Source organism: Toxotes jaculatrix, chromosome 24, assembly GCF_017976425.1.
Source record: "Toxotes jaculatrix isolate fToxJac2 chromosome 24, fToxJac2.pri, whole genome shotgun sequence".
Classification (NCBI taxonomy): domain Eukaryota; kingdom Metazoa; phylum Chordata; class Actinopteri; family Toxotidae; genus Toxotes; species Toxotes jaculatrix.
In genome coordinates this window covers 10,904,776-10,922,668 of record NC_054417.1, presented here as the reverse complement: position 1 = coordinate 10,922,668, position 17,893 = coordinate 10,904,776, and the positions used below count along the sequence as shown (strand labels likewise).

At 42.0% G+C, this 17,893-nt stretch overlaps 2 protein-coding genes and 1 long non-coding RNA gene across 3 annotated transcripts in view; 1 reads left to right on the top strand and 2 right to left on the bottom strand.

The window, feature by feature from the left end:
- Positions 1-101: 101 nt before the first annotated feature.
- LOC121177745 (protein SON) lies at positions 102-8,814 on the bottom strand. Its single transcript, XM_041032070.1, has 20 exons — positions 8,707-8,814; positions 7,882-8,097; positions 7,273-7,307; positions 6,936-7,138; positions 6,605-6,804; positions 6,152-6,372; positions 5,515-5,803; positions 5,200-5,393; positions 4,920-5,072; positions 4,632-4,807; positions 4,190-4,324; positions 3,927-4,013; positions 3,574-3,795; positions 3,282-3,392; positions 2,964-3,080; positions 2,691-2,838; positions 2,154-2,222; positions 1,703-1,818; positions 1,194-1,295; positions 102-875 (listed from the first exon to the last, which is right to left on the bottom strand). Exons 1-20 carry the CDS (start codon positions 8,787-8,789, stop codon positions 798-800), a joined length of 2,955 nt encoding a protein of 984 aa, XP_040888004.1. The 5' UTR covers positions 8,790-8,814; the 3' UTR covers positions 102-797.
- Positions 8,815-9,430: 616 nt separating this feature from the next.
- LOC121177751 overlaps positions 9,431-17,893 on the top strand; it is an 11,574-nt gene continuing 3,111 nt past the window's right edge. The window contains exons 1-6 of the long non-coding RNA XR_005893358.1: positions 9,431-9,588; positions 15,167-15,232; positions 15,383-15,507; positions 15,849-15,938; positions 16,556-16,716; positions 17,263-17,400. This is a non-coding gene — a long non-coding RNA (uncharacterized LOC121177751). The remainder of the gene's footprint in view (positions 9,589-15,166; positions 15,233-15,382; positions 15,508-15,848; positions 15,939-16,555; positions 16,717-17,262; positions 17,401-17,893) is intronic.
- hecw2b (HECT, C2 and WW domain containing E3 ubiquitin protein ligase 2b) overlaps positions 11,417-17,893 on the bottom strand; it is a 20,815-nt gene continuing 14,338 nt past the window's right edge. Inside the window, 11 exon segments of the mRNA XM_041032073.1 lie at positions 11,417-14,890; positions 15,344-15,456; positions 15,579-15,664; positions 15,820-15,934; positions 16,052-16,198; positions 16,571-16,700; positions 16,814-16,912; positions 17,015-17,167; positions 17,273-17,386; positions 17,481-17,603; positions 17,605-17,667. Of these exon segments, the coding sequence (XP_040888007.1) occupies positions 14,779-14,890; positions 15,344-15,456; positions 15,579-15,664; positions 15,820-15,934; positions 16,052-16,198; positions 16,571-16,700; positions 16,814-16,912; positions 17,015-17,167; positions 17,273-17,386; positions 17,481-17,603; positions 17,605-17,667 (1,255 nt within the window). The 3' untranslated portion in view covers positions 11,417-14,778.

Here is a 17,893-nt window from a genome sequence, read left to right as displayed (position 1 = left end):
AAATCTATGGTGTTGTGGTGGTTTAAAAGCAGTTGAATTGGCAGAGATGTGGCAGTTGTAGAACAGGCATCGTTACCAACACACATAAATGTGGACTCCTCTACAACATAACATAAATAGAATCTTTATTTTGTGTTTACACATTTTTAGAAGGTCAGTTCCACAAAGTTTAGCAGCGTCTTATATGAGAAACAGGGACGCCAGGCCACAAATATAACATTAGGACCAACAGAAAAGGTGCCAACCAATAAGACACAGTCATTTACAGATATAGCGTTTCATTAATAGACCAACTTCACTCTGCTTTGCCGTGACCAACAACAAATTGCAGAGAAACTCCTGTCTGGTCTAGGGTTAGACTAAAAGTATTGGCAAGCTAATACATATGAGGCTGAAATGCTACTATATTATAAATGTCATCATACGTACATAGATACATAAATACATGCCATCCACTTCTAACATGAGATGGAAACACTTTCTCAACCGTAACAACCTGGCAAAAAAAAAAATTTGCCACCCTGCAATAAATATACAGACTTAAAAAAAGAAACAGAAACAAAAGTGTGGTTTTGCAGGTAGAAAATTGGTCACTTGTAGTTTTGACTTAAAGATACTCTGTGCCATCTGAAGCCAGAGTGGTCTCCGTAGTTCTGACTTTTTGTGTGCTGAGAATATTTTGTGTTTATTTCTTAGAATATAAATAAGCCAATCGGAGTAGAAATGATTGGCCGGTTATTTAATGGGACAAAAAAAAAACAAAAAAACAAAAACGAAACACTCTTGTGTGTGTGTGTTTATGTGGAGAACAGGGGGCCGGTAGAAGCAGCAGTGAAGACAGGGCCAGTGTAGAGTCCTGGTCCATCAACAGGAACCTGGGAATCAAATAAAACACATTTGAATATATTATCTAGAATAAATCTGATATTCTGTGATGTGTACTATTAAAATGTTTATCAGGATTTTATGCGATAAGCAGAAAAACTTGCAGATAATCTGAGTGCACGTGTCAGAAATGAGACTCTTTAATGCGTAAATGAGTTTTATATACAACAAGTGTATTTTGTTTCTCTTTCTCTTTCAGTGCTTGCTGTCATGGACCTGCCTGCATGGGGAGTATCCAGGTAAAATGAAGTAAAATAGTAAGCAGTTTATATATTCCCTGTATGCTTTGTTATTATTTGTAATATTACCTCTCCCAGAGCCTGCAAGGCAACTGTAGCTGCCATGGCCTTGGCATGTTTCTTATTGGGGCTAGCTGTCTGAGGCTGGTAGTCCACACCATTTACTGTGACCTGGAAACAAAACAGTATATGGATGTATGTATGTCACAATATAACCATCAGCAGTCACAATAAAAAAAAAAACAGCATGTGAATGAGAAGATGGATTAAAATAGAGGATGGAATTTAAATTTTATTTTATTGATCCCTCCTGGGGAAATTGCTCTCTGCATTTTACCTCATGCACTTTGTTTTTGAAAATCAAACGCGAACGTGTGCATTTAGCTTTTAGCTCAAAGCATCGCTGTGCCTCAGCACAGGCTCCCTGAGCTGAGAGTTTCCCCTTCTAATCTGATCCCACTAACCCTCAGATGATGAGAAGCAGAAGCTTTTAATAGGGTGGACAAACCTCAAAGGTCCAGCATGTACCCAGCTAATGAAAAGGAGTAAGACTGATGCACAGAATCAGTTTGACTCACCTTAAAGAGAAAATTCTTGCGGTGGTCAGGACCACTGTGGTGAACCATGACAAAGTCTGGCTGCATTATCCGTCTCTTGTTGCACAGCTCAATTAGAGCGGACACCGGGTGCTTTCCTGTACACAGATAAAAGGACAGAGTAGGATGAAGAGGGACAAACGTCCAACAGAGCCAGGAGAAATCTGAATAAGTTGAATTGACTGAATATTCATACACAATCAAAAATGGTCACAGTAACCAAGTGAAAGTGGATATTTGTATATCTGTATTCTGTATAATTTAGATGTTTTAATAAGGCTCAATCTTTTGGTTGCCATAGCCGACCAAATGTTTCAGCACTTCTTGTTACTTTTGTAGTTCATGTTTTGAAAAGGAGTAGTGGAACAAGGAGGAGGAGGAGGTCACAGGTTTATTTCCACTCTACATGTGTGTGTGTGTGTGTGTGTGTTACCCATGAGATCCTTGGTGACCACCAGTCCTCCGGTCTGCTTCTGTGGCTTCTCTCCTTCAGCAACTAGTCCTGGAACACAAAAGAATCGCCATCATTAGCATTAGTGCCATTAGACTCAGCATCAATATAACACCATGGCCCTAAAGAGGTGATATATATTAGTCAGAACAACTTGGGAACTGTATTAGCAGAAACTGGTTTTCTGACAGCATCTTATTAGCTGGTGGGGTAGAGGAGAGGTTCTTCAAGAACTGCTTCAGGATGTTTACTTCTGCTTTCCTTCCCCAACAGGTACTGCGGCAAGTACTGATGAGACCTGGATGAGCTCTGACAGCAATATGACCATCAGGTATGTAGCACAGCAGAGCCAGACCTGGATTCAGGGGTGGGTTCACAGTGTTTTTCTTGTCCCTGTATGTACCTGTTCCCTCAGCTGAGACCAGTTTGCCTCCACTATCCTCCCCTTGTAAAGCAAGTGCTGTCAAGACTCATTATGAAAATGCGCATCACTAGGCTGTTGATGCTGTGGCCTCAGACCTTTGCGGTCGACCTTGAAGTCGATGACGATCGGCTCCACGGTACCCTCGCGGTTCCTCCCAAGGCCCTCTCCTGTCTTCCAGCCCATCTTTCTCATCAGGAACTCCCCAACACCCCCTGATACCGGAGCCGCCCTGAGGAACTGGTCCTAACAGAGACACAAAGAGACAAGGTGAGAGCGAGGGACAGGGAAGGGGGAAGGGAGGCATAGAAAGAGGTGACACAGGCTGCACCACTTCAGACTAGAATATGGCACCTGTGTGTATGTCTTACCTTCTTCAGCCATGCTTGTGGTCCACTGTTGGACAGCTCCTCAGAGCTGAGGACCTGGGCTCCAGTTGAACCAGTGAACAGACCAGGAACAGTATTGGATTGGGCCCATGCATCCACCTAGGAAAACAGGACATTTCCATTAGATCAGAGAGTTTTTATCTGAATACTTCCTCTACTGTTTATGACCGAGTGTTTATGATGGGAGTGAGTAATTAGCATGCTAACGTGCTAAATAAACCTGCTATACACCATTCATTCTGAGCATGAGCATGTTAGCATTTAGCTACTAGTCTACTGTATAAGATACATGTGTTATACCTGCTCTTGTGCCCGGCTGAGCATGCAGATGGCACTGACATCATAGGGGTTCTCAGCCAATCGCCTCTGAGCTTTGATTCTCTCAGTTACAGCCTGAGAGATGTCTACTGGCTGCAGAGAGAGAGACAGACGGAGAGAGTGACGTGGTGAGGGGAGAGAAAGGGAAAGAAAGCGAGGAGAGCTTCATTTTAAAAGGCCAAATTTCAGTTTACAAGTTAGCGCTGTTACAGATGTGCCAGTGAGCCCTGAGCGTAGATAATTATTTTATTTTCCATTACTCCTCACTCCTCACCTGCTGCAGTGGGTCAGGGAAAACGCTGTCATTGACGGGCGTAAACCCCGGCTGCTCCACAGCCTCTGGTGACCCTATCGCCGCTGCTTCACCTAGTGATGATGATGAGGTAGCAGACGCCGTGGGAACAGCGGTCAGGGTCTTTCTGGAGGCAGCGGCAGCTTTGTCTGCTGCTTTGTCAACCGGAACCCATTCTCCATAGGCGCCCAATCCCTCGCCCTCCTGGACAGTATTAGCACGTTACATTTATTCACAGGGCATTTTCAGATCATAGTACGAGAGTGTTTTTTTTTTAATATATACTGTAATCAAATATGTTGCAAGATTCAAATCTAATGTATTTTTATTCTGACCTTCTTGCGATGTTGGGATCCTGAAGACACAGGAAACTCCTTTGCCATGCCTGCGTCGCTACGCACTGCTGGACGAACTGTTGTGTTCTGGAGGGGAAACGAGGTAAGACTGTTCATCTTTTTTGTTTTTCTCTAACTTGTCTACCACATACACATTACTGCCTTCTAGGAAGGGTTTACCACACATTCACATACATGCACAAGATAGGAAACGGTCATCCACAGTAATATGTAAACTCATATAAGACGTGTAAGCATGTTACATTGATGCTGAAGCTGATGGCTTTCTGTTCTCGAAGAGCTGATCCTCCAAAGGGTTTCCCATCATCCTCTTCGTCTGAAATGTGAGGCACTGCCACCGGCAGCTCTCCTTTACTGTCCACGATCATCTTGCATTTCTGCAAATACACACACACAGCAAATTAAATCCTTAGTACACATGAAAGGAGTCGTGTTGACCTCTCTCAGTCATTGCACTGTCGTAGATTGACAATTGTCGGCATGCTGAGATATCTGATGTTCTGTGTCTGTTACCTCTGTTCCTGTTCTGTTGGTAGTATTATGGATAGACATGGCTCAATTGCTAGTGTATGGGGAATGACAAGGGTGATAGTAGGTAACCCTTCAATTCTCACACAGCCTTCCATGACCAGTCATGGAAGGCTGTCATCACATGTAACATGCAATCAAGTTCTGCACCCTTACATCTGTAAACTCCTTAATGCTGATGCTGTTGGCCTGCTTGGCTACTTTCCTCTTCACCTCCTCCAGAGCAGCAATGTTGGGTTGGGCGGCAGCAGGAGGTGGCTTGTTGGTAATGGAGGGCAGTGAGAGCAGTGAAGACAGAGTTCCCATGTTAGACAAGGCTGCTGTCATGGTGGCTATGAGGGACACAGAGACAGGGGTGGACAGTACAGTGGATGGATCAGTATTTTTTAAAAGAAAAAAAAAAAAAAACATCATGCAGAAACAAGCATAGAGTTAAAATCATACCAGCAGTCATACTGGCCATAGCAGCATTCATGGCCATACTTGGCAGAGCCAGGGGAAGCACCGTGGACCTCAGGCTAGCAGGGATGGGCATACCTGCTTTGGCACACATAGCAGCTGCATTGGCCTTGGCAATTTCCAACAACTGGTCCTTATCTGAGAAAATACAAATAATAGGGATAATGGAATCAATGAATGGACTGACTGCGGCGTGCAGTGACTCTATTTATAAAGATAATCAAACAAAGAGCTCCACAGTCAGTATAAAGTATTCTTATCTGACCCAGTTCACTGATGCGTTGAGGGCTGTTGCTCGAACTGCAGTGTTTCCTGGTGGGGGACCTGTTTTTGCGGAGGATGAGTACCGGGGAGTGACTCGGCTCTCGTTTCCACCGGTCCCTTTGGCTGTATGTAGCCCTCCTCCGACCCCGTGACACCGACCACGAGCGTGACCTCCACGACCTCCGGCCCCCTGACCTGCTCACACAACACGTAGGGGTCTGAAATGTGGGGACTTTTCGGTTTTGTTTGTGGAAGTGTTCGGACACTGAGGAAATCCAGACAAACAAAAAGAAAAAAAAAAAAAACAGCACACTACCTCGAGCGTGATCTCGACCTTCTTGAAGGGCTCCTCGATCTGGATCCCCTCCTGCGGCTCCTACACGGTGACTTGGATCTTCTCTGCCTTTTTGATGACTTTCCTTCTTTGTTCCTCTGTGGGGACTTGGTTGATTTCCTCTTCTTCTTTGCTGGTGATTTAACACTGGTGACAGGGTACCTGGAGTATTCCGATCCTTTCAGCTGAGGGAAGCTGGCCTCGGTGGTCTGCTCAGATTCACAAGCTATGGACTGATTCAGCTGGGACTGGGATGTGCCACAACCTGGAACTTTAGTGTTAGACCACAGAAGACATTGTCAAAGATCTGAAAGCCTATTTTAAAAGGTCTGCCTGTCTACATGAACATTAACCTAAGCCATAGGGCCCTGAAGGTCACAAACCTTTAAGCCTCATCTTAACAATGTAGCTGTGAGACAGAGTCAGATTTGTCATGTTCTTGTTTCCAGATTTAGCATTGTGAGCAATCTGGAAGTGCCTTTCCTCATGATATTTGACTGGCATGTTAACAATTGTGTTCTCTTTTTGCAGAGCTGCCCATTTTACAGACGCTGCAAGGATTTAATCAACAGAAGAGCCCATGTACAGTCTGAGTGCAGCGACATTAAACAGGTCCTACCTAGTTTTTGTGCTGTGTCCTCTGCTTTCTCTTCCTTCTTCTCTGCTGGCTTTTCACAGTGCTCAGGGCTCTGCAGCTCCACTGTGCCCGTCTCCGTCAGCTCCTCTGCTTTGATGTGTCTTCGGGCAGGGCTGGAGGCCAGCTGAGTTGGCTGGAGGCTTTTTGAAGGACCTCGGGGGGACTGTATGGATTCATCCAAAGCTTCCCTCTTCTCAGAAGAGCTACCAGCAGCCACGTCAACCAAAATCACGGCAGGATAAAGCAACATCACGGTGAGAAAAGAAGGATTATGATGAAGATTTCTTTATGCACCATGTAAGCAGCCAGACTGCTGCTTTTCCCATAGTTTTGAATTCAGGCTTTTAATGAGAAATAATCTAGTTTTTGTATATTTTTTTCTGTATTTAAAAGTTTAGTTTTAAGGACTAAATCAATGGAGGTTTTCCTTCATACCTGGACCGGGTCCTATGCTGCTGTGAACTGGATAAGGAGCGAGTCCGAGATCTTCGGCGGCGGTGGCGTCTACACCGAGAGCGCGAGCTCCTACTCACTGAGCAGGAATGTGAATGATAATCGGAATGTGAATGCGAACGGGAACGGCAGCTCCTCCTGCCGTGTCTTTCCTCCTCTCTTCTTCCTGTATTGGAGCTGTCCTGTTAGGAAGCAATGACGTTTTTAATGCTACTGATGTGAGGACACGTGTGTCCACAAAGCCACCATACACCAAAAAGACGGAGCCCGCAGATAGAAAAATAAGGTTCTGTCACACTTTTGGTGTTTTTACCTGTTTGGGGATGATATCAGGCAGCTCCTCTCGTCGCCTTGGCGATAAGCTTTGATCATATTTACTGTCCCTCTGCTTTGACACGTACTCAGAGTCAGAGTCTGATGAGCTCTCTTCACCTTTCCTCCTCCTCTTCTTCTTCTTCTTCCTCTTTCCTGATGAGTGCCGCTTGTGGTATTTGGACTTACTCTTCTTTTCCTCACCTGGATAAACAGTTCAGCAGCTTGTATAGTACAGTACAGCATGTTTTGTACAACAGAAATGACTGCATTATCTAGAGCTTGTGGTCTCAACAAATAACTGATCAACTACACTGTGAATTAAGATAGAGACTCACCTTCCTCCTTATTCACCTCGCTTGGTGTTCCTCTTCTATGAAGCAAAGATAAAACCTGAGTTAGGCACATTTGAAAAGCAGGTATTAATAGTAAAATGGCAGGCAACCAATGATGTTTTTGTCCATGACAACAGAAAAATTTTAAACTTTGTACACATAGAGCCTTGGGACTTTTCCTTTCCCTGGAGCCCCATGGTTAAACCTTTAAAAGTTTATTTATATTTTTAAATTCGTGTGCAGTGTCTGTCCAGCTCTCAGAATATTCTGTTTCTGTTCCTGTCTCCCTGTCCCCCAGTGTCTTTTCACTCAGGCTCTCTTTGCTGGAGCATCAGCAACATCTTCTTGGTGGAGAGGAGGCCAAAGTGGCTCAGGTCCTCATTTGCTGGCGGCACCTAGAAGATTCCTCGACGTCCTCCCAGATCGAATTCTTCATTAATGTTTACAATCTATAATATTGTCCATGCTGTACCTCTTCCATTTTTTCCCACGTTGAACAGATCATTAAAGCACTCGAGGCAAATTTGTGATAAAGCTCCTACACAAAATCTCTGTTAGAGAAATTACTAGTGCTCAGCTGAATGAACACCATTTTGTCACACAGAGTTTTACCTTGGACGATGCTTGGTTCCTCCCTCCAGTTCTGCCGCAGACTCCGAGCTGCTCTCCTTCTCTCGATTCCTCCTCTTCTTCTTACTCCTGTGTTTTTTGTGCTTCTTATGTTTCTTTTGTGAACCACTGCCCCTGAAGTCTTCCTCTTTCTCCCTTTCTGAAGTGGCTTTCTCTGCTCCATCCATTGCACTGTCAGCACCCACTCCTTCACCAGCACTGATAGACACACAGAAGCAGAAAAAGAGATAGAACTGTTCATTATTTATCTATTTATTATCCTAACTTGTCCATTAACAGGGATCCTGGCTTGAAATCCATGCAGACAACAGTCCAAAGAAGAAGGCAAGTTAACCTATTTTGTTAAATAAGCTGAATTAAGTCAAGGACAGATGTCGAAACATCATGAGTTTTACAGATTTGAGAGGATTCTCAGAGGAATGGGGAATTAAAATTAAGAGTGTGCATTCATTCCCTTCCTCTGATGTACTGCAGGCAGCCATACACACAGTGGAAGTCAGCTAGCTAGCCAGTAAAACTGTTAGTGTTCGAGTGAATAACTCGCTGTCTACCCAATAGACTGCTCTGAGCCGGGCTTTATTTACACTCCGACAGCCCTAGTAATATCCTCACATCGCTACTAGTTAGATCTCTCCGTTTAAATGTGTAAATGTAAAGCTAACGTTAGCTTGTGTGGTAAATATGGCAACCAGAGCGACAACCGGCCCCCGTAGCTGGAAAACTATCATGTTTGTTCAGTTGATTCTCTAGCTGATTGACTGTATTCAACTACCACTGGCACGAATAAAACACACAGCGCTGACGTACGATTTGTCTTCATTCTGGTCTTCAATTTCTCTGATTTTACTCAATATGAAATCTTGGAAAATCTGCTCTATGTTGGCCGCCATATTTTACTGTGCATCACTTTGCAGGTCCGGGTAGGACCTCTGTGTGTCTGCCTCTGTGTTCCGGGTAAACAACCGCAAGCACAGCAACAAGTAAGAAGAAAATTCTAAGAGAATAATTTAGTAAATTAATAAAAAAGTGAAAAAAATATATATAGAAATAATTGCTTGAATTTAGAAAGTCATTGTATTGTTAACGATTCAGTATATATATAGGAGGTGGTATAATTTAGTTTTACTGTAAAATTATACAGATATCATTAACACAACGTCTATTTATTATCTATTTGTATCTTGTTTTGTACATCCCAATACCTTTCCAATGTTATACCACACTATGCATTATATCCCTATATAGAAAATACGCTTTCAGTCTGTGGTTTTGAACTCATCATCTGTGACGGCTGTAATTAGCGGCTGTATTGTTTGTGCTGTATTATTTACTGTATTTGTTATGTGTTATGCGATGCTATGAATTTGTTTTCACTGATCGTGAATTAATTTCCTCTGTGGTACAGACATGTTACACAAACCTCCAGAAGATCCTGCAAGTTAAACTCGGCTAACAGCTAGCAAAAATCATTGTCACTGTGATGTCCTGAAGTTCCAAACGCACCACCTGTGCGGTGTGCGCGGCGCAGTGACTGTGGCGCCTCGCAATGACGTCACGACTCCAGGTGAACTGGCGTCGGCACGAGCGGACGCTGTCGGAACACATTTCCAAAGTTTTTACGGGGACTAGCTTGTTAACTTTTTGTCGGAGTTCAACGAACTACAACCGAAAGTGAAGAAGAAGACAACGGTAAGGCGTTTGGTTTTTTGTCTTATTTTTATCAAATGCTTTGAGTTGTTGTCGTTCAGTTGGTGATAGACGCACCTGTAGCTAATTTGAGTCACTTCAGGTTGAAACCGGTTTTGGCCAGTGGGCGGCAGTAGCGGCTCTGTGAGCTAATGGAAACCTTGTAGCAAGTCTTAAGAAGGAGCAGTCGGGATGTGTAATTGTTTGTCTAATTATTCTGTTGCTGAATTTGCAGTTACACAAACATTGGGCATTATATTATAGAGTATGTATTGTGCGTCTTCCTCATGCTTTAGCGTTTAAGTGATATCTGCTGTGTGGGTTTGTGGTGGAATTTCCACTTCAGTGACGTTAGCTAACGTTGCCCCGAGGTTAGCTTCAAAGTTAGACGGCAGAGTGCATAAATATTAAATAATAAAGGTCATTATTGTATTTGTGTTGCGACTTTTGTATTTGTGTTGCGGCTTTTGTGTTTGTGTTGCGGCTTTTGCGTTTGTGTTCCGGCTTTTGTGTTTGTGTTGCGACGTTTGCATTTGTGTTGCAACGTTTGCATTTGCATGACCTTTCTCGGGCATATAGTTGAGGACAAAATTATTAGCCCCCCTTTGAAATGTAGAGTTTTCTCAAATTTTGCTTTTTAACAGAGCAAGACATTTTCAACGTAATATTTCTACATACTAGTTTTCATTGGAAAACATAAATTATTTCTATTTGCACACAATAACAACTATTTCAGGAAAAAAAAATCAAGTTAAAGGTTTGGGAGGGTTATCTCCCAATGTACACACAGTATAAAAACCTCAGTAAGGGTTTTAGCTGTCACTTGAGAAGCATCATGCAAAAAACAAAAGAAATCAGTTTAAGCTTAAGAAAAACAATTGTTGATGCTCACAGAGCATGAGAAGGATTTACAAACTCATCACAGCGTTTCCAAATGGGGCTAATAATTTTGACCCTAGTAGTTTTTGGTTTGTGCAAAGTAATTTTGTTTCTGTGTGCAAAGCAAAAATAATGTAAGCATATAAAATGAAGCTACGATGTTTGAAAAAGCTGTGTTAAAAAATCTTTGCTCTTTTTTAACAGAATTTGGGAAATAGTTTTGAAAAAATCTAATAATTTCTAATAATTTTGTCCTTGTCTGTTCATGAGAACAGCACACCAGTAGAAACATCTTTTAGTATAAAGTGTTCCACATGTGTCTAGTGGGGTTATTTTTGTAATTTTAGCAAAAGAACAGGTTTAGATGAATGCAAGACTTGTGGCTCTCTGCTGTGTCTGTGTCTGTACTACATTCAGACTAGGAGACAGGATTACAGCCTTTACACTGCCATCTGCTGGCGAGAACTGGAGTTGCCCAACATCTACTTAACTGGGGTTCAGTTTAGACATTAGAAACACTGGAATCTGGATGAATATGAAGGAAAACTTCATCTCAGTGAAAGGAGTTCAATAAAAAAAGCTTAAAATAAGTTGATTGTAGAAGCATTTAGGCAAATTCAAACAAAATAATTGTAATTATAAAATAAAATAATCTTTATTGTTATTGCACAATCATACTTTGTACAAAAGTACAACGAAATTAAGGTACTGTCCCACATCAGTGCAAAAGAATCCAGTTTTCAGTGTTTTTAATGTAGAAAGGAAAGAAATGGGTGTCTAGCAGTCGAACTAAAGAGACCAGGGAAAGATGCTAAAAATGAAAACTTGTCAGTTTCAAATCTTAACTACATTAACAAGTACAGTTGCAAGAGAATGTATGTGAACCCGTTTGGATTATGTGGAGTTTTGCATGAATTGGTCATAAATTGTGCTCTGAACTTCATCTAAGTCACAACAATAGAAAAACACAGTCTGCTTTAAATAATACTTCACAAATATTATATGTTTTTATGTTTTTATTGAACATAACATGTAAACATTCACAGTGCAGGGTGGAAAAAGTATGTGAACCTTTGGACTTAATAACTGGTTGACCCTCCTTTGGCAGCAATAACCTCAACCAAACATTTCCTGTAGTTGCAGATCAAACCTGCACAACGATCTGGAGTCATTTTGGACCTCTCCTCTTCACAAAACTGTTTCAGTGTAGCAATATTCTTGGGATGTCTGGTGTGAATCGCTCTCTCAAGGTCTTGCCACAGCATTTCAATTGGGTTGAGGTCAGGACTCTGACTGGGCCACTCCAGAAGGCGTATTTTGTAATGTTTGTGTAGTATTATTTTATGCAGACTGTTTTTCTATTGTTGTGACTTAGATGAAGTTCAGAGCACATTTTATGACCAATGCATGCAAAACTCCACATAATCCCAAAGGGTTCACATACTTTTTCTTGCAACTGTATAGTCTGAGTCAGAGTTAAAAGCAGCGAGGTTTGGAATTACATATAATGTCATGCCAGAACAGTGCAATAAATATATATAAGATAGAATATGTTCTATATGTTCTCATAAAAAACAAGATAGGACACAAACATAATTTTCTTTTATTATCCCTGTCCAAAGAGAGACAGAAAGAGAGGCAGACAAAGCTTGCATAGAGAGATGAAAATTTATTTTAGGAGAGGACAAACATTCAGAATTAAAAGCAAGGTGGACCGTACAGACAGTGTTCAGTGTGAGTCAGCCCGTTAAGGCTCAGAACTTTGGTTAGACAGACCGAGGGCAGTGCATTCAGTGAGGGAAATAAAGATTTTTTAATACAAGAACAAAACAGTTTGATCCCATTTGAATTGAACTGAATTCACATGTGAATGTTTCAGTAAACGTAGCCTCCCTTTGCATAAAATGCACTTTTTTACTTGTGTTTTGACCCTTTAAAAAAATAAATCTGTGGAGCATCAGGCCAGTCTTTAGTGACCTTTAAATTATAGTAGCTAACTTCTAACTCTTTGAAACAGTAAAACAGCTGTAATCCTGTCTCCTAGTCTGGATGTAGTCAAAATGATGAGAAGTTTTAATTAAGTTTTAGTTCATTTTCATGAGTCAAAAGTACAAGATTTTCTCTCTTGTCAGAAATGGACTTTTGAGGCATTGAGAAGAGCTTGTGTTTGCTCAGGATCTTTTGAGTGTTTCAGCATGTAGTCGGGGCAGCTGTTGCGGTTTGATGTGGCCGTTCAAGGCGTGCTTTACATTCATCGTGCAGAGAGGAATGTGAGTGAAGAGGGCAGTCACAGGTATCTCAGTGTACAAAAGAGAAAAGGTTCACTGCTAAATGAAATGAACACGAACGATGAAGTTGAAACAATTCGTTAGATGTTGAAATGATGACAAGAGCGTAAATGTCAGCAAATGAGATTTTACAGAGTTAACATACAGTATGTGTGATCAGATTCAAACAAGTGGTAAACATCACAAGTGTAGAAAGAGAAAACACTATCATTTGGAGCTCTCTTGGACATTCTAGTCATAGTGTGCAATGTGAATAACAAGCCAATAATAATGAAAAGGAAATCTGTTTCTAATGAGTATTAGTGAATATGCTGAGAAGACATTTCGATGCCAGTTTGTACATAAATGTCTGAAGTCTGTTTCCATGACTACATAATTAATTGGACTTAAAATTGGTCAGATCTGTGTGGCAGGGTTGGCTCTAGAGGTAGGCATGGGGGCTAGCAGCTCATCCCCCCCCCCCCCCCCCCCCCAAATGAAGAATAATTTGTGTTTGACTTGTTGTATAGTTGTTAGTTGTTGTGGTTTGATGTGGCAGTGGAAGTGTTGCTCATCGGGGGAAATGTTGGGGCCGTTTCTGTAAATGATATTATGGTTGAGACCTGCACCTGAGATAACTTGTGATGATTCTGTAAATCTGACAGTGCTTGCTGCACTGATGCATTGCCATACTTTTGCATCACTGACAGATGTAGAGTTGCACAACTATAATTTTAGCATCTCTAAAATGTGATGCACTGTATTGTGGGATTGTTAGCAGGAAGAGGTGTACATGCTAGGACCACTGCTATGTTATTTGCATTGTCAGAATTTTGAGGCCTCTGTAGGGGATACATTTACAGGAAACAAATTGAATTACATAGTAAAGAGGGAGTGGTTGACTTTGTCAGACTAGAAACTGCATTGGTTGTAACTTGTTAACCAGTTGTTCCTGATGGATTTTAACCTAGAGATGCTTTCAAACTGTGGCTGCTCGATCAGAGGATCTGGACTGAAAGAAAATGTAAAGTCCATACCCTTCAGGTATTTACCTGCAGAAGCAGTATGTCTTTTCCACCCACTGCCTTCCCTTTTGCCACCCTGCCAAAACCTCTTGCCACCCCACTGTTGGGAGGACATTTAATTTGTTTATTTGGCTATACAGTCAAAACTAATTTCAAACCAATCAGATACAATCAAAGTAAAAGGAAATGGCTGCATGTTGAATGTTACTGTAATTTCTTATCATCAGCTTATTAACTGAAGTAATCAGTGGCTTAATAGTTTTTGCCATTTGAGTGTTGTGGTAGAAAAAACTTCAATCCCCACACAGTCTACATCCAAAAGTTAGTTACATTCAGATCACAACATGTCACTGCCGCATCATTGGAAAATTACTTTCTCTTGAAAATACTGTAACAACAATAACAAAGCTTCAGCTGTGGGTGAAGTTCCCACAGACTTTACCAAACAGGCCCCAGGCAGGTAGAAAAGCACTATCTACATGAGTGCAGTCCAGACAAACACGCCACAGGGGGGCGCTGTAGTGCATGACTAAAAGAGGCTGAATCCAGTCAGGTTTTGCAGCGAAGGCAGTGGTTGCTTCTTGTGGTTTGTACATTTGTACATGGTATCATGGAGAATGTGGGGGGGAAAAAAAAAAACTCCTGGTCTTTGATTTGGTCAAATCCCAGGCAGCAGTAATCCCAGTCCCAAAGGCAGAGCGGGTCTTTATTTGTCTCTTCGTACAGGTGCAAGCACGTGTTGGTAAGTGGGTGTGAAATCCATGCAGGTGCAACAACGAAAAAAATAAGAAGACGACACATTTCAGGAGGTCAGAGGGCAGCTTTATGGTTCAGATGGCTTTGCAGCTTCTCATAAAATGTAGCCCGCTATAAATAAAACATAGACCATCATTGGCAGTTTAAATCCAGTTTTTGAAGCCTTTGTCAGCTGCTATCACAGCTTCTTCTTTTCACTGCCACCAGCAGCCTTGAGGAGTAGACTGAGGGTAGCTGAGAATCAGGTGGGTGGGCAGTCGAAGGGCTCATTCCAGCCCAAAGGTACTTGTCTCCTCCACAGCAGTCAGCATCTTTTCATACAGCATGGAAAAGGATGGGTACGGTGGCAGGTCCAGTCGGTTGAAACAAGTATGAGCTCTGGAGAGAGAGAGAGGGAGACCACAGGAAGTGATGTTACATGGTCAGTGACCTCAGCTAGATGTGTGTTTAAAACTGGACTTGTTGGAGTAGTTTGAATGCAGCAGACAGCAGAAAAAAACATCTCCATTACAGGCTGAAGTGTAGAAGTGACGTAAACCATTGAACTGACAATGAAGAATAATCTTTATTCACTGTAAATGAGTCATTTGATAGTAGATGTTTAATTTAAAGGAATCGTTTAACATTTTAAGATGCTTCTTTGCTTTCTTACAGAAAGACTGATTTACTCTGTACTGGAAATATGAAGACAGCTAGCAGCAAGCCTGGCCCTGCCAAAAGGTAAAAAAAAAAAAAAAAAAAAAAATCATCTACCAGCATCTATCACTTCCTTTTTTGGTTTGGTTGATTTGATTTTTTTGACATATGTTTCAATTAATCAAACGAGATTACCTGGGCAGTGACGTGACCTTCCCCCATTTCTCCACACAGAATCTGCGTGGTCCGTTGCTGCCTCGCAGAGAAGCGAAGCCCTCGTAAGGAATACTGGACGTACCGGTCACAAACTGGACGACGGACAGCGAGGAGGAGAAGAAGAGGAAGATGGCATACACAAGGTAAGAAAAGGGAGCCACACTTTACCTTAGAGGTTTAATAAGTAGAATTCCTCAGATGCACACACGCCTACCTGCAGAAGCCGTAGTCTCTGTTCATTGTTAAACCTCTCCACTGCTGCCCAGAACCACCTGATGACTATGTGATTGTCATGGTAACCTAAACACAACAAACTAAGTCATATAACTGTAGCGGCACCTTCCAGGAAACGGAGCTTTAGTTGTGTCCACAGCTTTTGTCATTGTTATTTGTTTACTGACAGTAGACAAAAGAAATTGAATTCATCCTTCTCATATTCAGCGTTTGTTCCATACCTCCTCTGTACTCTGTGTTGTTCCTCCAGTCTGACAAGTCGATCTCAGCGGTGCCGGCAATCACCAGCTCCAGCTCCCTGGCATCAAACACCGACACCAACCTGGCGTCCACCACCTGGGTAAGACACATACACACACACACACACACACACACACACACATTTTCTACAGCCCACTTCAATAGGCAATCATTTGGGAAAAGGTAGGAGGGGTGGATGCGCTAAAGCCAAACCTCATAGAAGCCTCTGACAAGGCTCTCAGTCTGCTGCACCACTCCTCTCTCTATTCTCCACTTCACCATCCGCTCAATGTATTCCTTCTTGTTCTTCTCTGAGACTGGGATGTTAGCTCCACCGGGCTTCAGCTCTCTCTCTGTTATCTATGGGAACCACCCAGAAAAAGAAAATAAAAAAACAATGCCTCTTTTCCTCTGTAAGAACCACATGAAATGTAAATACAGAACTGGTGCAGCTCTTTAAATGCTATTTATAAATGATCTTGCAATGAGGCGTTTTTAATGCAAATTAAATAAAAATCTGATCTGGATGAGCCACATTGAAAAAATGTGTAAGAACTAACTGAGGTTTGTTTTAACACTTCAACAGTTTATGTGTTATTGTAATATTGGGTGGGGCGCCACATGTGTTCCCATGGTGTATTGAATAAGGAAGACACATTAGTATTGTTTTTTTTTTTAATGGCACAATCTCTCATTGAATTCTGTTTATTTTTGCAGCACACAGAGCCCAACCTGTCCGAACACTTCTTCATTGACGGTGAAAGTGAGGTCCAGAATGTCCTCGATGTCATTGTCCTTTGTCCACTGAAGGGACTGGTGAAACTCTTCATCCAGATACTCCAGGTCACTCAGGTCACATGGACTACACGGTGGAAAATGTGAGTGTAAACATACAAGTATGCTTGTAGAATGTATAGGCAAGAATAGTCTTCATATAGAAGTGTAAAGGCAGGTATACTGTCCACATGTACGTACATGCGCAGTAGGCCTTTATAGAAAGGTCTGGTGAAGAAGGCATCCAGCAGGTACTGATGGATTAGAGCCAGACCCAGAATACGCCCGCTGAACCGAAACCTGAAAAACACATGTTAGATTAAGAGGAATCTTAAAGGATGATGTATTACGGATGATATGTAACTATATATCGTGTACAGTAGGTACTCAGTACAATCTCACCATTCGTGGTGATTATCTACGAAGGCGGACATGGGGCTGATCTGAACAGTGTAGGTGTCGTTGGCAGAGTATTCAAACAGACCATAATAAGGGTTGAAGAGCTCCCTAGATACCAAGAAGAAGAACTCTCTGGAAGGCCCACTGTAGTCCAATCTGCAACACACACAGTTGTATTTATCCCTGCTACACAGCAGCATCAGGTGTTTTGTCTTTGTTTCTAAAAGCCTTTTTTTTTTTTTCTTGTCCAGGACCACTCACCCCTCCTCCCCAACAAAGCTAACGTAGAGCTTGCTGCGCTGCAGGTCTTTCCGGGAGTAGCACATGATCTGGTTGAAGGCATCTTCCAGCAGACGGTCACGACGGACGATCAACCTGAGACAGCAGAAGTAAGTAAGCAGACACACAAATACAAAGAAACACAACAGATGGCATGGAAACTGTCTTTAGACAAAGGGGGCACATTTACTTTAATTTGCCGGGTCCTTGCCCGTAACCTTTAGTTTCAAGTTTCCTGTAGAAGTTGCGCAGTTTGGCTTCAAAATCTCTTTTGTACGGTGCTGGAGCTCTGGCATTCGCTCTCTGAGTACCTACAAAACACAGCAGACAGAACAGATGCTATGTAGTTGTGTGTTTAATGATGTTCATTGAACAAACTGGATTTGCTAAAAAAAAAAAAAAAAAAAAAAAAAGCAGCCAATGTGTTTTTATGCGTCTGAATAGAGTCAGAGTAAAGCAGTTTTTCAGAAGAAATGTGCAGGTGAGTCAAGTTAGTGCAGGTGAGTCAAGTTAGTGCTGTGAGTCATAGAATAGAATTTGTTGCTCTGTGTTCTGGTGTCCTCTATGTACTGCTTAAACTTAAAATTATTGTTAATAGTTTTT

Bases quoted from the DNA above. Each gene is read 5' to 3' on its own strand.
- LOC121177745 (XM_041032070.1), bottom strand. From the start codon at position 8,789: ATGGCGGCCAACATAGAGCAGATTTTCCAAGATTTCATATTGAGTAAA. The intron at 6,805-6,935 runs GTAAAAACACCA...GCTTCCTAACAG, and splicing joins CTGATATCATCCCCAAACAG to GACAGCTCCAATACAGGAAG. The intron at 876-1,193 runs GTAATATTACAA...TTTGATTCCCAG, and splicing joins CCTTGCAGGCTCTGGGAGAG to GTTCCTGTTGATGGACCAGG.